This window comes from Brachyhypopomus gauderio, chromosome 10, assembly GCF_052324685.1.
Source record: "Brachyhypopomus gauderio isolate BG-103 chromosome 10, BGAUD_0.2, whole genome shotgun sequence".
Lineage (NCBI taxonomy): Eukaryota > Metazoa > Chordata > Actinopteri > Gymnotiformes > Hypopomidae > Brachyhypopomus > Brachyhypopomus gauderio.
In genome coordinates, this window is record NC_135220.1 from 6,496,826 (window position 1) to 6,514,292 (window position 17,467).

A 17,467-nucleotide genomic window follows, 5' to 3' on the forward strand; every position below is an offset into this window, starting at 1 on the left:
ACTTTTGACTCGAAAAATATAAAAAGGTGTACTATTGTGTTTTATCTCAGATATGCTGGAGTTACTGTATTATTGGCTGCACTTTAAATGAATGAGAAAGTGAGTTGGAACTGTTAGCTGTATACGTGCGTGTGGGTTTACAACTCAAGCACCTGCGTGCACTCAGCTGTATAGGTGAATGTCATTTATAACAAGTCTCTGTGTGTGTGTACTTGCCTTTATACGTACGTGTGTTTATAGCAGAAGTCTCTGTGTGTACTCAGCTACGTACATGTGTTTATAACTCAAATCTCTGGAATCACCTGTGTATAAGTATGTTTGTGTTTATAACTGGAATCTCTCTGTACAAAGCTGAAGGAAGTTGTGTGTGTGTGTGTGTGTGTGTGTGTGTGTGTGTGTGTGTGTGTGTGTGTGTGTGTGTGTGACAAATCTCTGTGTACTCAGCTGAAGGAGATGTGTCGACGAGAGCTAGACAAATCGGAATCTGAGATCAAAAAGAACGGCTCAATCATTGGAGAATATAAACAGGTCAGTCCACACATGCGTGCGCACACACACATGCGTGCACACATACGCGCATGAACACACACGGGCACACATGGCATGGCGTGTGTGTGAATAAAATTAAAAATACATTTTGTGAGGGCTAAAGGGCTGTTTTTGAAGAGCCTCACAGAGCACAAGTATGGATTAGCTAGTTCGTAACTAGCTAAATGTTGGCTATGGAGGGGTATCTACAGCGGTCAACCACAGACATAAGCTAGCCACAGACGTAAGCTAGACGTAAGACGTAATTCTGTGTGTGCATATGTGTGTGTGCATATGTGTGTGTGTTCCCTCAGATCTGTTCCCAACTGAGTGAGCGACTTGAGAAACAACAGACAGCTAACAAAGGAGAGCTGGAAAAGATTCGCGTGAGTAAATCCTCACACTAACATGTCTGTCTGTCTATCTATCTCACACACACACTCACATACTAGACATAGACTGTGTTCTTAAAGGTGTGTTATTTTGGGTTCTGAGGCTCGTGTCTGTGCCTCAATTATTTTGATTATTTTAATTCATTTAATAATTTTGATTTTGCCTGTGTTTACAATGGTTGCATTTCAGTCTGTCCACTTACGGTACTAATTGCTAATGGTTGCTAACGTTACTATCATAGAAAGGTTTTTGAGATGATGACCTCACGGCAAGGCTCTCAAGAAACACGTCAGGACTGTGTCCTTTACAGCTTTTTTTTTATCTTGATTGTGAACATTGTGTGTTTGATTCAAACCTTTTCTCCACTTTACAATACTGCTGGTAACACTGGCGGGACTGCAGATTACTCTAGATGGCAGTGTATATACAGTCACATTTGCAGACATTTAATTTTGCGGTGGGTTTTTCTGCTGGTGCGTGTGTGTGTGTGTGTGTGTATGCTGTGTGCAGCTGCAGGTGGAGGCCTGTGAGACATGCAGTGTGCTGTTCAGTAAAGAGGGCCGTCTGAAGGCCCTGAGCACTCCTAAGGAGGGCAGTGAGGAGGAGGCCGATGAGGAGAGAGAGACACTGCAGGCTCAGCTCAGGGAGATGGAGCTGGAACTCGCACAGACCAAACTACAGCTGGTGGAGGCTGAGTGCAAAATCCAGGTAGTGGGCCTGCCTTTTCACAACACCTTCCACCACCCAGCCCATAGGCCCTGCCTTTCACAACACCTTCCACCACCCAGCCCATAGGGCCTGCCTTTTCACAACACCTTCCACCACCCAGCCCATAGGGCCTGCCTTTCACAACACCTTCCACCACCCAGCCCGTAGGGCCTGCCTTTCACAACACCTTCCACCACCCAGCCCGTAGGGCCTGCCTTTCACAACACCTTCCACCACCCAGCCCATAGGGCCTGCCTTTTCACAACACCTTCCACCACCCAGCCCGTAGGGCCTGCCTTTCACAACACCTTCCACCACCCAGCCCGTAGGGCCTGCCTTTCACAACACCTTCCACCACCCAGCCCATAGGGCCTGCCTTTCACAACACCTTCCACCACCCAGCCCATAGGGCCTGCCTTTCACAACACCTTCCACCACCCAGCCCGTAGGGCCTGCCTTTCACAACACCTTCCACCACCCAGCCCGTAGGGCCTGCCTTTCACAACACCTTCCACCACCCAGCCTGTAGGGCCTGCCTTTCACAACACCTTCCACCACTCAGCCCATAGGGCCTGCCTTTCACAACACCTTCCACCACCCAGCCCATAGGGCCTGCCTTTCACAACACCTTTCACCACCCAGCCCATAGGGCCTGCCTGTCTGGAGCTCGCTATTGCACAGAAAGACGTGACAGACTTGAAAGTTTTGACTTGAAATGTTGATTTCATATCCTGTAACTCTTCAAGTGTCCTGTAGTTTTGCACGTGTTTTGAAGCCCTGCAATTGTCCTATAACACTGCATATATGGTCTAGCTCTGTAAGTCCTGTATTCCTGCATGTGTCTTCTAACCCAGTACTCTGCTCCTGTCAGGATCTAGAGCATCATCTGGGTCTGGCACTCGGTGAAGTACAAGCAGCCAAGAAGACCTGGTTCAACCGAACTCTGAGCTCGATCAAAACAGTAACAGGGGCGCAGGGCAAGGAGACCACCTAATGCTGGAACCAGCAAGACTCAGTGGCGCTCTCTCTATATCTCTCTCTCCGTTTACCCTCCACTGGTCCAGAATGAACCACATTTTTCGGTCCATTTTTTCCCTTTTGTATAAAAAAAGAACTTTACAAGAACTTTGTGTAAACAACCCCAAAACAAACTGATCATACTACACCAGAGAATGCTTTACTGCTAGTGTTTATACTACTGATCATACCAGGTGGGGAATGGGGACTCTCGGCAGTCTGGTGACATTAACAAAACACTTCTGCTACTGTTGTACTCAAGACTACTTGCACAAAACACACATACAAAGTCCAAGCCAGCCAAGGTACGAGTAACTAACAGCTTTCTTTGGGGGAAATTTAGCTTTTCTAGTTTCCGTTTCACAGCAACTTTAATTTGTACAATACAAATGAGTTTGCAGTTGTGATCTTAAAAGATTGTTAATTTGTTAGACTATGATGGCCTCCTTTGTGTATGTGCGTGGGTGAGGGTGGGTGGTGTGTGTGTGTGTCTGTGTGTGTGTGATCAATGGGGGAGGTCACATACAGTTTCACAATCACTCTATAACCACTCTGTCTGGGAAACAGCGAGTACACTGTGGTCTTGTCGAATACTTTGGGCATGGTGTGTGTGTGTGTGTGTGTGTGTGTGTGTGTGTGTGTGTGTGTGTGTGTGTGTGTGTGTGTGTGTGTGTGTGTGTGTGTGTGTGTGTGTGTGTGTGTGTGAGAGAGAGAGAGAGAACATGTATATTTGCGTGAGTCAAATGATGAGCATACGTGAAGAACACTGGGTTGGGGGAGGTGGTGTTTGCACCTTTCAGATGTATTTATACTGGCGTCAGTCTTGATCCAGTTCTTGTTGTCAGAGGAAGGAACCCTGGCTTGTACATTAGAAGCTTATAACTGTTTACCAGGTTTATTTTGTATATGTTCTCCATGGTAACTGTACTAATGTTGCCCAGTAGTACTGTTATACATAATGATGTTTCTTTATCTTAGTTTGCTTTAAGGTTTTGTCTTAAATGTCAAACTGCTGTCTCATGTATGACATGCCCAAGTGTACTTTCACCCCGCATCACACATCCTTATGGACATTGTAGTAGTGTAGGTCGCATCGTGTACATGTCCAGAAATTGCAATATAAAGCTACAATTATAAATCCGTGTTTTGTATGTACTTATTAAAAACACAGAAGACAAAAAAGCAGGCTTAATGTGCTTTCATTATAATTCAACAGATCATGGGTGTGCACTTTGTAGAGCTCTGTGGTCCAGAAAACGGAGGTTCATGAACCTTACAGGAAGGTAATGACTATAATATATAGTATCTTTAACCAGAAACATCTAAAAGCACATAATATTTACAATGTATGTTCTGTATGTAGCTGACCTTGGTCTTGACCTGTGCCTGTGCTACACATTTCTCTCCGTCACCTGATCCAGGTCCAACACTCCCCACGAGGTCTGTGGCGGTGGGTACATTGGTTACATCCCCTCTAAGACACTGCAGTAACCATATCCTGGTACGTCTCTCTTGGATAGAGGACATGACATCAAGCCCAGGGGGGAAAAAATGATGATTTTATGATTTATGGTCACTATAGGCTTGTCTGTGAAATGAGTTGGCCTTTCCTATGTTAGATGTTTTCATTTTTCAATAATCGTTATGCCCTCCTGGGCAGATATGAAATGTCAAAATGTTGATGTCTCTTTAACAGTGCAACTGTCAGATTAATACTCCCTGACGTTCGTGCCCATCTGAAAGCTAATCACCCATTATGCTGGTCTTTTTTGATGGGTGTCATTGAGCTGGGAATTTTTGTTGTCTCCTAAGTCTCCAGAGCATCTGTTCAGAAAATTTAATCGGGATGGTCCTAAGTTGTCCGTGCTCTCAAGTCCTGAACCTTTTGTCTATAAAATTCAGCTTGCGTGTGCAAGTGTGGTTTTATAGCTCTTTATATAGCATGCAGGCCTGTGAAAACGTACCCTTGGAGGTGGGCTGAGTCAGGCAGATGAGGGAGTCCAGTTACCTAGAGAGGCTCTCCTGTTACCTCCAAGCTTCAAACGTCAGCACTATGCAGTCGTACTCAGGAACCCAATGTCCACTCAGTTTCATATGACCTACAATATAGACTGTCTGGCAGGGAAAAGTTCTGACCATGACGGGACACTTGATGGCTTTGGGGCTGCTTGGCCTGATTGGCCCCACAGAACCTCTTTATAGGCACCAGTTGGGTTATTGATTTGCAAACCGAACTGACCTCTGCAGATGTGGGGAGTCATCAGGAGTTAAATAAGAGCCAAACTCAGATCAGGGTGACGGAGGAGCTGAGAACCACCCCCTTCATATGATCACTTTCCCAGATGAAAGGTGTCCCCGTGGGGTCTTCTCTCAGAATACATGAGTCGAGTGTCTCAGTTTGTGAAGAGTTGTGTAGTCCACATTTCCACCTGTGGTTTGGACATTGCCTCGCTGTTTCACTGCCTTGGACCACGTACCCTTTTATTCTAGTGTAATGGATCACATGCCAGTGATTCATTGAAACTTGAGCAGGGCGTGGAGCAACATGAACTGTTAAAGTAACCACAGTCACATCACCCTCCTGCTTCTTACTGCACACCCTGTTGTTTTCCAGTACCTTCTTTTCAAACTGATCCCAGGTTTCCACTGAAGAACAAGACATGGAGATATGTGTCGCTTCTTGACACGAAGCCAGTGAGTTGGGCAAACAGTGGCCTTTCTTTAGAGTGAACTACTTAGTGATTCATACCCTGGCGAATGGGCCACAGCTTGCAGTCGGCAAGGTCATAAAGTGTAATTAGTCATCTAATCCACTGGCTTCCAGTCCTACACCACTGTGGGTTATTTATGACTAGTAGGTGTAATCTTACCAACATGTGTGTTTTATAGATTCTAGTGACATAACTGATTACTTGGAGAAGGTGTTGGAGCAGAAGAAACACCTAACTGTAAACTGCACCTGGATAACGCCTGTGAATATAACTCGCTTTTACAGGTATATTGTACATTGAACACAATGTAGAACACAAAGCAGATCACAAATTCTTTATCATTAGTCTATATATAGTATACAAGTGTAAACATGTTTATACACGCACTGCTCAAAAAAATAAAGGGAACACTTCAATAACACAATGTAACTCCAAGTCAACCACACTTCTGTGAAACCAACCTGTTAAGTTAGGAAGCAACACTGATTGTGAATCAGTTTCACCTGCTGTTGTATAAATGGAACAGACAACAGAAATGAGAGGCAATTAGAAAGACACCCCCTATAAAGGAGTGGTTCTACAGGTGGTGACCAGAGACCTTTTCTCTGTTCTCATCCTTTCTGGCTGATGCTTTGGTATTTTGTCAGTTCTCTCACCATAGAGGTAGCATGATGCAGTGTCTACAACCTACAGAAGTTGCTCAGGTAGTGCAGCTCATACAGGCACATCAATGAGAGCTGTGGCAAGAAGGTTTGATGTGTCTGTCAGCACAATGTCCAGAGCATGGAGCAGATACCAGGAGACGTGGAGGAGGCCGTAGGAGGGCAACAACCCAGCAACAGGACCGCTACCTCCGCCTTTGTGCAAGAAGGAACAGGAGGAGCACTGCCAGAGCCCTGCAAAATGACCTCCAGCAGGCCACAAACGTGCATGTGTCTGCACAAACTATCAGAAACAGACTGCATGAGGGTGGTATGAGGGTCCGACGTCCACAAGTGGGGCGTATGCTTACAGTCCAACACCGTGCAGGGCGATTGGCACATTCGCCATTGGTGCCCTGTGCTCTTCATGGATGAGCGCAGGTTTACACTTAGCACATGACAGAGTCTGGAGACAGTGTGGAGAGTGTTCTACTGCCTGCAACATACACCGGCATGACCGGTTTGGCAGTAGGTCAGTAATGGTGTGGGGAGGCATTTCTTTGGAGGGCCGCACAGGCCTCCAGTCCATGAAGGAATTGATGCTATGGACTGGACTTCCATTAGGCAATATAGGCAAATGCTAGGGGCGCCGTCTGTCCAGGGGAGCGATCGCGTCCATGCGGTTTTTTTTAAACAAATGAACAATTAATAAATGTGAAAATAAGCAAAGTTCACATAATCATAATTTAATTGTTTAATTATTATAATAACAACACACCTAACACCCCCCCCCCCCCCCTCCCTTCCTTTGTATTTTTTTGTATTTGGCAAAAGCTCCAATTAAAGTGGCAACTGAGTCGGGACTTTTCTTGCACCTGCTGAATTGTAATTGAAGGGTGCTTCGTTTTAATATGAGAATGCATGTTTGATGTGTTTCCATCTATGACGGATAATTTTTGTAAGCAGATCTTACACACTGACTCATATAGGTTTGTTGTCTCTCCTTTTTAATTGAAGCAAATCCAAAATGCTGCCAATCTGTAGCTGTGGTGTTTTTCTTGGAAACCAGCTCGCTTGAATCACAGCTAACACTCGTCATGGCTTTTTCCCCTCTGTATGATCTTAGTGAAAACCCCCAGTTTTCAGTGAGCTCCAACTGCTGACCCCGCCAACAGATCTTTTTAATGGATGTGCAAAATGTCTTAAATGCCCCATTTTTCAAAGACTTGGCACATTGCGTCACATCACATGGTTAATATACTGCCACAATTTTACAATACTGCCATCATACTGCCCAATTCTAGTAGGTGCTATTATTAGCTTAGCAAGTTTTCTAAATAAATATATATTAAAACACACGTATGCTCCTCTGTTCATTTCAGATGCACTTTTGAAATAATAATGTTGCAGTAGGCAAATTGCACTGATTTGCACTGGTGGTAGTTGTTTTTAATTTTTTTAATTTATTATTAATATTTAAGTGGTTCTCTGCACTATTTTATGTAAAATATTTTAAACATATTTTTTGTGCAACACCTTTATATTTATTTCTTGTTATACGGTAATATTTATAATTCATTTGCTTTTTATTTGTTTCTTTAATACAACCAACCCAATGATTTATGATGCAGGGGGCATCACATTGGTCAGGGTCGGCTCTGCCTGCCCGTTCCCCAGACCGGAGTCCAATCAAGCACGTCTGGGACATCATCCTCCAATGCCACGTTATACCACAGACTGTCCAGGAGTTGACTGACTGTTTAATCCAGGTCTGGGAGGAGATTCTTCAGGAGAACATCTGCCGCCTCATCAGGAACATGCCCAGGTGTTGTAGGGAGGTCATACAGGCACTTGGAGGTCACAAACACTAGTGAGTCTCATTTTAACTTGTCTTGAGGAATTTCCACTGAAGTTGAATCGATCATTTGATTTTCCACTTTGATTTTGAGTATGATTCCAAATCCAGACTTCCATGGGATAATATTGATACATTATTATTTTTATCATTTTGTTCTCAATGCATTTCACTATGTAATAAATAAATATGTTATTTTATTGTTCCCTTTATTGTTTTGAGCAGTGATTTATATATTTTATATATAAATAAATGTTTTTACACTTGGAGATTTAGCATTTTATTATTTCAACAATAAATGGTGGAAAATATAGTGACTGACAGACAACCATGATGTTTTCACAACTAATCATTTTAATTGAATATTACAGCTAGCAAACATCTACTGCCATCGTTTGTACTCGTGTTGTCAAGCACAGCTCGCCCACGGAACTTGTGCACAATCACATCACATTATTAGATTAGTACCTTTAGTAATATTTCAAATCTAGAGTAATTTTTTAATTCATGTAATTTTCTCATCACATCAAAACAAAATAAATAACTGAAACAGATGAGAGACTTGGTCATGCCCCAGCTGCTGGCTTAAGCTCCCCCAAGAGGGGCATATCTACAGCAGACCAGCACGGAAGAGCAAACACCAGGACAACATAAACAAATCAGTAAATCTGCCTCACTCACAAAGTCAGCAAACAGAGAGGGATGTAAACGCACATGGGTACAATTACCCAAAGATCATGAGTGTTTTACACCACATATAATTGCTCTATGTATGTGTGTTATATATATATAAATAAATATATTTTTGCTGATACATGCATATATATATATATATGCATATATGTCAGCAAAAATTTCACATAGCTATTCTATGAGACTACGTTCTATGTATTCATTAAGCATTTTCATTGGTACATGAAGATTCTGCAAACCGTTCTCATGCAGAGGCTGCAGGACCTTAAGACCTGTCACAGCGGCTGCCGCTTCCAGATTTTCAGGTCCCACCCACAAGTACCTCTCCCTGGCAGTAGGATGTGTTTGACAACCAACTGTAAAAGTAATTGAATGATAGCTGCTCGTAGGGAACCAAAGACACAACCACCCTTGATCTGAACAGACAGCACCTGCAAGATTTACATATGACAGTCATATTTAAAGGCTTCACCTTTATACTCACTACCATTTTACTGTTACTTTATTCTTCTCTGGAGACACCTCCCCATTATACATCCTCTACAGACGTGATACCTCCCCATCATACGTCCTCTACACACGTGATACCTCTCCATTATACATCCTCTACAGACGTGATACCTCCCATTCACATGTCCTCTACACACGTGCCTGACACCTCCCCATCATACGTCCTCTACACACTTGATACCTCCCCATTATACATCTTCTACACACGTGTGACATCTCCCCCTTATACATCTTCTACACACGTGTGACACCTCCCCCTTATACATCCTCTACACACGTGTCTGGCAACTTTATGTCCCTGGAGGATGTTTATTGTCATTGTGTCCTCTGTGCCTTATAATGCTCCTGTGAAGACAATTCCCTTTTAGTGATCAATAAAGACTCTATATTTCACACTAAAATTACGTGATTAAAAGGCTTGTGTCCCAGCCCATGGGTGTGCTGTTAGGGTGGGAGCCAATAACTGCTTGACATTGACTCCCAATTTGCATATGTCTTTTAGTTGTGGTGAAAACAGGTTAGCAGGGGTATCCTGAGAAGCATGTTCCTATGATTTATAGCCAGTATGGAATTATGCAAAGGAAATATTTACCGTTTTAGCATGACTATTAGTGATGTCACGGACATATCTCACTCATCTTGAAAATGCAACTTTGGATCTCAAGGAAATCAATGTCTTGAAGGTCAACTGAGGACTTTTGTAACCCTTGTGGAAACCTGCAGTTTAAAGACATTTGTTGGCCAGAAACCTGGCAGAATTGTTTGCTTTGTTACATGACCCTAACTGTGGGTCACATAAATGTTACTGTGACCCTGACCATAACCCTCACCTCTCTGGGGAAGAAATGCCTTGCCTCATCTTTTATAGCAATTTGATAAACTCCCCCGAATTAAACACACGGAGCTGTTCAAATTCTGTTAAATCAACATAGAACTGGGTTGGATTCAACCTAAAACACAACTATGATTCCTCACAAATATGTACAAAGACCCGAGTCAGAGCAGAACCAGTGGAGTCAGACACACAGGGAGTCTTATACTCCAAATAAACATTTTCTTGCTGGTCTTTAAAATTCACCTATACCAGTTTTGTTGTTGATAATATGTATGACTTTATATAGACTATACAACTATCACATTTTCATCACATCTTTTTTGTGCTAGACCATATGGCTTCTATGTTTTGGGCTTCTGTAATAACCCTGCCATATCTTAGTTTTTAGTTTACTATTTTCAATATATATATATGGCCATAGAGGGTTAAAGAAATACTACTCAATGCTCACACTGCTAAGTTAACGGACAATAGGTTAACATAAGCCTTGACATTGTGCAGTCTGATACCCAGTACATCTGTCACTGTTGGCCACAGTGACATTCTTTACACAACATATGCCTTCAAACATCAGCACATTCACTAGTACACAAAAGCAGACCGAGTTAGCTAAGGATTATGATTTGACTACAACATGGAAGACTTTTAACCTGTGTATGACAGAGATAATTTCCCATGCTAAATTGCCTTCTACTCATCTAAGAATAAATGATAAGTTAGCATAACTTCACAAATGCTGTCCTTCAAACCTTGATCTAGATCCACCTACTACTTTGTGGTAGACAATTAAAATTATGGAAAGGAGCTTGTATGTTTGACAGCCATTTATAAAGCAGCGTAGAGAAAACATCTCATAAAGGCAACCATCTTATGAATTACATGTTTGCCCCATTTCTTTGATGAATGAAATTTCTTCCCAAGTCTATCTTTCCAGAATATTGCACAAAGAACTTACCGACATAAGAACTTACCATCATTATTCAAAAATGAATGAAGTCATTCTTCTGGGTAGGGGAGAAAACTTTTGAGGTGTAACAGCTTATTTACTATAACTGTGGTGCAGATTAAGCATTTAAAATTACAAGTAGGAGGAAAATAAGGCTGTGCTCGTTAAGACAGATAGGAGGAAAATAAGGCTGTGCTCATTAAGACAGATAGGATGAAAATCAGGGTGTTGTCGTTAGACAGGTCGGATGGTAAGGGTGTGCTGGTTAGACTGGTATGATGGTTTGGGTGTGCTGGTTAGACGGGTAGGATGGTGTGATGTCTGTTCCAGCTGTACCAGAGTGGACTTGTTAAGCTCTGCATTGCTATATTTCTTCAGACTTTGCAGGCTCAGCTAGACCACACTGACCTGTTTGGTTTTTTTTTCTAGTCTTTCACATTCTCAGAATGGCTCACATATTTATGATATTTAAGTTTTTTTTGTTCAGTCAAATAATCTACAGCTGCAAGTGTAACATGTAAAAAAATTATTGAAAATACTTACTTACATCTGCATAAACATTTTTTCCCACTTTTCCCAATGTCTTTATCCACTGTAAAGTAAGTTTTGTTTAACAGTATTTGAGTATTCTAGCCTTCCTGAATCATTATTTATTATTGATTATTATTCAGACAATTATTTTATATAATATTTTAATAAATGAGTCTGTGAAAGCTTAACCTTCACCTGAAGTATTATTTTAAAAATTATAAATTCCCTTCTCTCTTTTTGTTCTATCAGATATACTATGACAGGAGCATGTGACCATGACAGTACTGCATTAGTAATTAGTCAGCCCAGGTCAGAGTGCTTTTCCCCAGTCCAGCTGTGAGTGTGTGCTTTGTGTTCAATAGAGAGCAGACTGACCGAGTCACTTTAGCTGCCCACCAAACCTGCTCACACACGTGAACATCTTTGTGTGTGTGTGTGTGTGTGTGTGTGTGTGTATGTGTGTGTACATATGTATGTGTAGGGTGTGAACATCACAGGCAAATGGGAAATAATGTAACCAGCTCAAATGTTTAGATGGGATGTGTCTTCTGAGGATCTGTGTTTCAGTCTCTGTGTGTGTGTGTGTGTGTGTGCATGCATGAACAGTGTGGAGCAACAACTGTTTCTACAGAGAAAATGACATTTGGATAAGAGTTCTCTATAAAGCCAAGATGCCACACTTTAGTCATACTGATCAAATGTATGCTCGCTCGCTTGCTCGCACACACACACACACACACACACACACACACACACACACACGCACACACACACACACGCACACACACACGCGCACACACACACACACACATACACACAATATGGCAGAGGCATGGTCAAGCAGCTCAAGGTGTAGAGGAAGCATTACTAATCTACTACAAGTAGATTAAGGAATGGGCTTTCATATTGCATGTCAATATAGATTAAATTACGAGATTAAATTGCTCAGTATATATAAAACTGGAAGAAAGCTATATCCTAACATACTGGTTACTTTTCACTTTATAATTCTAAAATAATTTATACCAACAATATTTAAATGTATATGTATATATAGTATATAAATATACATAAGTACATAGGTATATTTACACATATATATTTATAGTACTGTATACCATACATATATATGCATATATTGGTAGTATAGCCACACACACACACACACACACACACACACACACGGTGAATATACAATGAACATGAATATATTGCAGTGCGCTGGCAGAGTAAGACTCAACATTCACATCATCTCAAGGAAACTGAAAGCGTATAAAAGTGCAGGTGTATTGCTAGATAATACCAACATCCCCAGTCAAGCTGAGCTGAGGTGAACAAGTCAAATTGGATATTGCTTTTCTATGACTTGTGTGTCTCTTTTTTTTTAAACCTTAATTTAGGCATAGGTAAGTTTGAGAGGTTAAGTGTGTGTTGTTTGGGGCGTTTCTGTGCGGTGGAGACAGCCTGGTCAAGCCTGGAGCGGCACACCACTTTAGAGCCACACAACCTGATGGTTCTAGAAGTCAGAGAAGAGATCTTGAGGACCCAAGTGAATAATAAAAGGTGCGATGGTCCGCGGCTGGTAAAAGGGATTGTCAATGAAAAGACCACCTACAGTGAGGAAAAGAGCAGAGAGAGCTGCAATTAATGGCGCCGGCCAGCAGGAGGCAGTGGTACACACTCTGATGGGAACAGGTGGTCTGGGTGTGTTGCAGGGGTGGATATTAGGGTCTCTGCTCTTTCAGGCTGTATGTGGGGTTTTCATTGAACCAGGAGCGTTTCAGGAGGTTAATAAAGACATTAACAACTTAAGTTGCACGGTCATCACTTTCCGACAAAAAACAAACAAAAAAAAAGATCATCATCATACTCAAAACGTAACAACTACCAAAAAGAAAAGAAAAACACTCTGAGCTTATTCATTCAAGATAAAAAAGCAAAGGATGTGGGAGGAAAATGTGGCAACTTCAAAGTTTCAGACAGATGTGGTTAGTACATAACTCTGAAAATCAGAACCAGAACCAGTGTGATTTTGGAAAGAGTATAGTACAATGAATGCCATCGCCATCAAAGAGAACAGGCCCCATTGGTTTCTGAGTGGACACAGTTGAGGATGACCATGAGGAATGGCAAGGGTCTTCATCTTACAGCGATGGGAGTCATGTGACCACAACAAGTAACCAGGGAGATGGTGGTTCTCTTTGGTTAGTGATGGCCACATTTCCTGTCACAGTCCAGCACACACACCTTCTGAGTGGGCTTAAGATCACTCAGTAAAAGGTCAATCTGAAATGGCACCCTGGTGATTTTGACCAATAGGAAAAAATTTTAATTGTTAGACTGCAACACGATGCACGTTACAGCAACAAAATTTAGGGCAAGAATATAGTCAAAGTTACAGAAGATCTGAGGGAGATATACTGTATAACTTTCATTGAGCCTGCTTCATTGAGTAAGCTATACTGTTATTATTTGGGAAAACAAACTGTTTTCACCTCTCATCAAGGTACAAACTGCAGAAGGTGGAGGATGAGACAAGAGGAAGCAGAGGACACTGGGGGGGGGGGGCTTGTGCTGGGGGGGCCTTGTGCTGGGCTGTGCACCAGGAAGAACTTACATCTCACACGCTGACACTCACCGAGGAGAAAAACAACAAAACACCAGAAGGAAAGCAAAAACAAAACAAAAAAGAACATAAAAGACAATCAGGTAGCACATCTCCATGGATCCCTTGTTGCTGCTTTCGATTCTCCGATGTGTGCCTGAGACGGGAGGCTCCGGTGTTGTGAAGTGTCAGCATTCTTTGATGTGATGTGTTTCTGCTGTCCTGCCTCGGTGTGTGTGTGTGTGTGTGTGTGTGTGTGTGTGTGTGTGTGTGTGTGTGTGTGTGTGTGCGCATGTAAGCAGTGTCTGAGGGATTCTGAGGGAGCCTCTAGTGCTGCTTCTAGGATTAGGGTTGGGGTAGGGTGGAGCCTCTAGTGCTGCTTCTAAGGTTAGGGGTAGGGTGGAGCCTCTAGTGCTGTTTCTAGGGTTAGGGTTAGGTGGAGCCTCTAGTGCTGCTTCTAGGGTTAGGGCTGTGATGAAGCCTCTTCCTCATGCACCTGCCTCTGGGCTGGAGGGGAGAATGCAATGGGCCCAACACTGAAACAAGTCTCTACCCAGCGCCTGCTGTATCTAGCTGCCAAAGGCACCACTCATCCACATAACACCATCCTCCAGCACTAATGTCCGGGACCACACACTTCTAGTTATGAACAAGCATAAGAGTCTATGAACTGCAATATCGCATGACGCTTATAATGCTACATTACCTTAAATCTACAAAGCTGTGCGAGTATACAGGCTTATTAGGTACATATCAATCAGTTCTTGGCAGTTGATAAAGATAAAAGTTTATTTGTCAGTAGTTTGAATTAGACCTTCACATCCCATATCTTCTGCCTTTACAGAGATAGTGCCTATATCCAATCAGATTCTGCCTTTACAGAGATAGTGCCTATATCCAATCAGATTCGGCCTTTACAGAGATAGTGCCTATATCCAATCAGATTCTAATTCTAACCTATAGAAAAAAATTTACCAAAATAAAGGTATAACTTAAAATTCCACAAATGAGGTAACAATTCACAGTAAAAATCCTTCAAGTCTGTAAAAGAACTTAAAAACCTCCATTTTTAAAAGTCAGAAAACATTAAGAGGTCAAAAATAAAATTAAATTAAAATGTTCTTTACAAATGATCCTCCACTGAAAGTACAGCTCTCTGTGGACTGTACACTCATGTGCTGTCTAACATTCCCTTCTGGATTAAAGGTGTTGTGTTTGTGTGTGTGTGTGTGTGTGTGTGTGTGTGTGTTTTGGTAGATCTCCTGAGCTAAAAGAAGGAGTAGTGGGGGATGGGGAAGGCGGGCACTTTCATGACGGGCAACAGAAGCATTCTCTTGGGCAAACCTAGAAAGAGAATAAGAGTACTGCACATGAGTCTGGACCAGGGAAAATCAGATCAAATAAGGATCAGTGCCCCCCTCTAGATCAGTGCCAGTAACCAAAAGGTCATGTCTTCTTCTAACTAAAGGGCCATGTCCCCAAGAGAGTGAAGAGCAGGTGAGGGAGAGGAAGGGACAGTGAGCCAATCAGGTGACAGGTCCAGGTCGAAGAAGCTGAAGTGTTAGTGCAAACAGCAGTGAAGAGGCAGATGATGTCTGCTTTACTGCACATCTTTATACATGTAACACTACACATGAAATGTAATCTACGCTTCACATGAATGCCACAGTATGTATGTGGATGAAATAAAATAGTTTTTGGTTTATACTTAATGCCTGGCACGAATTTCTTCTATTAAAGCCAGAGAAGGTCGCCGTACCTCACTGCAACCCTACATTAAACAGGTGTCTATAGGGTGAGTATGGAGCCCACCAGCTCTGTACTCAGGTACAAACAGTGGTGAGATATTTCTAAACATGAAGAACATCACTGTGAGCTATTTATTTATGCTGGCACACGTCTCCTTAACTATTTATGTGCTGGGACACACATGCTCAGTTGTGTAGAGGGTCCAGGAATGTATTCAGTGCTAAGGCCGGCTGAGTGGGACATCATTACAACAGGCTGGTTTTTCTAATGACTATAGAATTGCAAAGCTAGTGTATAATTTTTGCTTGCTTGTGAGTGTGTGTGTGTGTGTGTGTGTGTGTGTGTGTGTGTGTTGTACTCTCCCAGTCCCATTTTAGAAATCACAAAGCAGCAACAGGAGGCAGAGGTTTGGACAGCATCAGATGGCTTGAGTGAGAGGATCTGCATGCACACAGCTCTCCAAGACCAGAGAGACATAGAGAAAGAAAAAGAGAGGGAGGAGCAGAGAGAGAGGAAAGGAAGGGGGGATGGGCGGAGTACGCCGATCTCTCATGGCTCCACCCCAGGCTTCCCTTCACCTGGTGTCAAACACGTTATGTAGCAGGAAGAGACCAGGACACTGAACACAGTCCACCAGCCCACAATGGCCTTACCTTAACCTTAACCTTAACCTTAACCCTAACACCTAACCCTTACCTTAACCCTAAACCTAATACTTAACCTTTACCTTAACCCTAACCCTTACCATAACCCTAGCCCTCACACCTAACCCTTACCATAACCCTAACACCTAACCTTTACCCTAACACCTAACCTTTACCTTCAACCTAACACCTAAGCCTTGCCTTAATCTTAACCCTAACCCACATTCCTTCCCTCCAGTCTCTCTGTCCCTCCATATCCCCCTCTGCAACCCCACCTTCACCCCAACTTTCCCACTCCAACCTATTTATCCCACATACCTCCATCACCTCACCCCTCAATAACCCATCCCTCACTCCACCCATCACCCCGTCCCTCAATCACCCACCCATCCACCCCACCCATCCCACCCCTACCCTCTGCACTCCACCTCTATTAACTGCTAAAATGCACATAAGACTCATTCAGAACAGCTTCAGCCAGTCAGGTGGACCTGAGACACAAACCCAGTGCCTCCCACATCTCTGTGTTGTCAGCGCCACTCACTACACTGTATCCGGTTCAACACACTACACTGTGTATCCAGTGTCACACACTACACTGTGTTTCTAGCGCCACTCATTACACTGTATCCGGTTCAACACACTACACTGTGTATCCAGTGTCACACACTACACTGTGTTTCCAGTGCCACTCACTACACTGTATCTGGTTCAACACACTACACTGTGTATCCAGTGTCACACACTACACTGTGTATCCAGTGTCACACACTACACTGTGTATCCAGTGTCACACACTACACTGTATCTGGTTCAACACACTACACTGTGTATCCAGTGTCACACACTACACTGTGTATCCAGTGTCACACACTACACTGTGTATCCAGTGTCACACACTACACTGTATCTGGTTCAACACACTACACTGTGTATCCAGTGTCACACACTACACTGTGTATCCAGTGTCACACACTACACTGTATCTGGTTCAACACACTACACTGTGTATCCAGTGTCACACACTACACTGTGTTTCCAGTGCCACTCATTACACTGTATCCGGTTCAACACACTACACTGTGTATCCAGTGTCACACA

At 42.8% G+C, this 17,467-nt stretch overlaps 2 protein-coding genes across 16 annotated transcripts in view; one reads left to right on the plus strand and one right to left on the minus strand.

The window, feature by feature from the left end:
- The window catches only part of rabgap1 (RAB GTPase activating protein 1), a 43,419-nt gene extending 39,591 nt beyond the window's left edge, over nucleotides 1–3,828 (plus strand). For 6 of the 7 annotated variants that reach the window (XM_077019037.1, XM_077019040.1, XM_077019042.1 and 3 more), the window contains 4 exons: nucleotides 445–528; nucleotides 843–914; nucleotides 1,432–1,629; nucleotides 2,501–3,828. In XM_077019037.1, the coding sequence (XP_076875152.1) occupies nucleotides 445–528; nucleotides 843–914; nucleotides 1,432–1,629; nucleotides 2,501–2,623 (477 nt within the window). In that variant the 3' untranslated portion in view covers nucleotides 2,624–3,828. The remainder of the gene's footprint in view (nucleotides 1–444; nucleotides 529–842; nucleotides 915–1,431; nucleotides 1,630–2,500) is intronic. The other variant, XM_077019039.1, reaches the window with a different exon arrangement.
- An 8,864-nt stretch (nucleotides 3,829–12,692) lies between these two features.
- The window catches only part of strbp (spermatid perinuclear RNA binding protein), an 89,738-nt gene continuing 84,963 nt past the window's right edge, over nucleotides 12,693–17,467 (minus strand). For 7 of the 9 annotated variants that reach the window (XM_077019052.1, XM_077019046.1, XM_077019048.1 and 4 more), the window contains one exon: nucleotides 12,693–12,979. In XM_077019052.1, coding sequence (XP_076875167.1) covers nucleotides 12,885–12,979 — 95 coding nt within the window. In that variant the 3' untranslated portion in view covers nucleotides 12,693–12,884. Of the gene's footprint in view, nucleotides 12,980–14,743; nucleotides 15,318–16,786 lie in introns of those variants that run through there. The other 2 variants (XM_077019055.1, XM_077019056.1) reach the window with 2 other exon arrangements.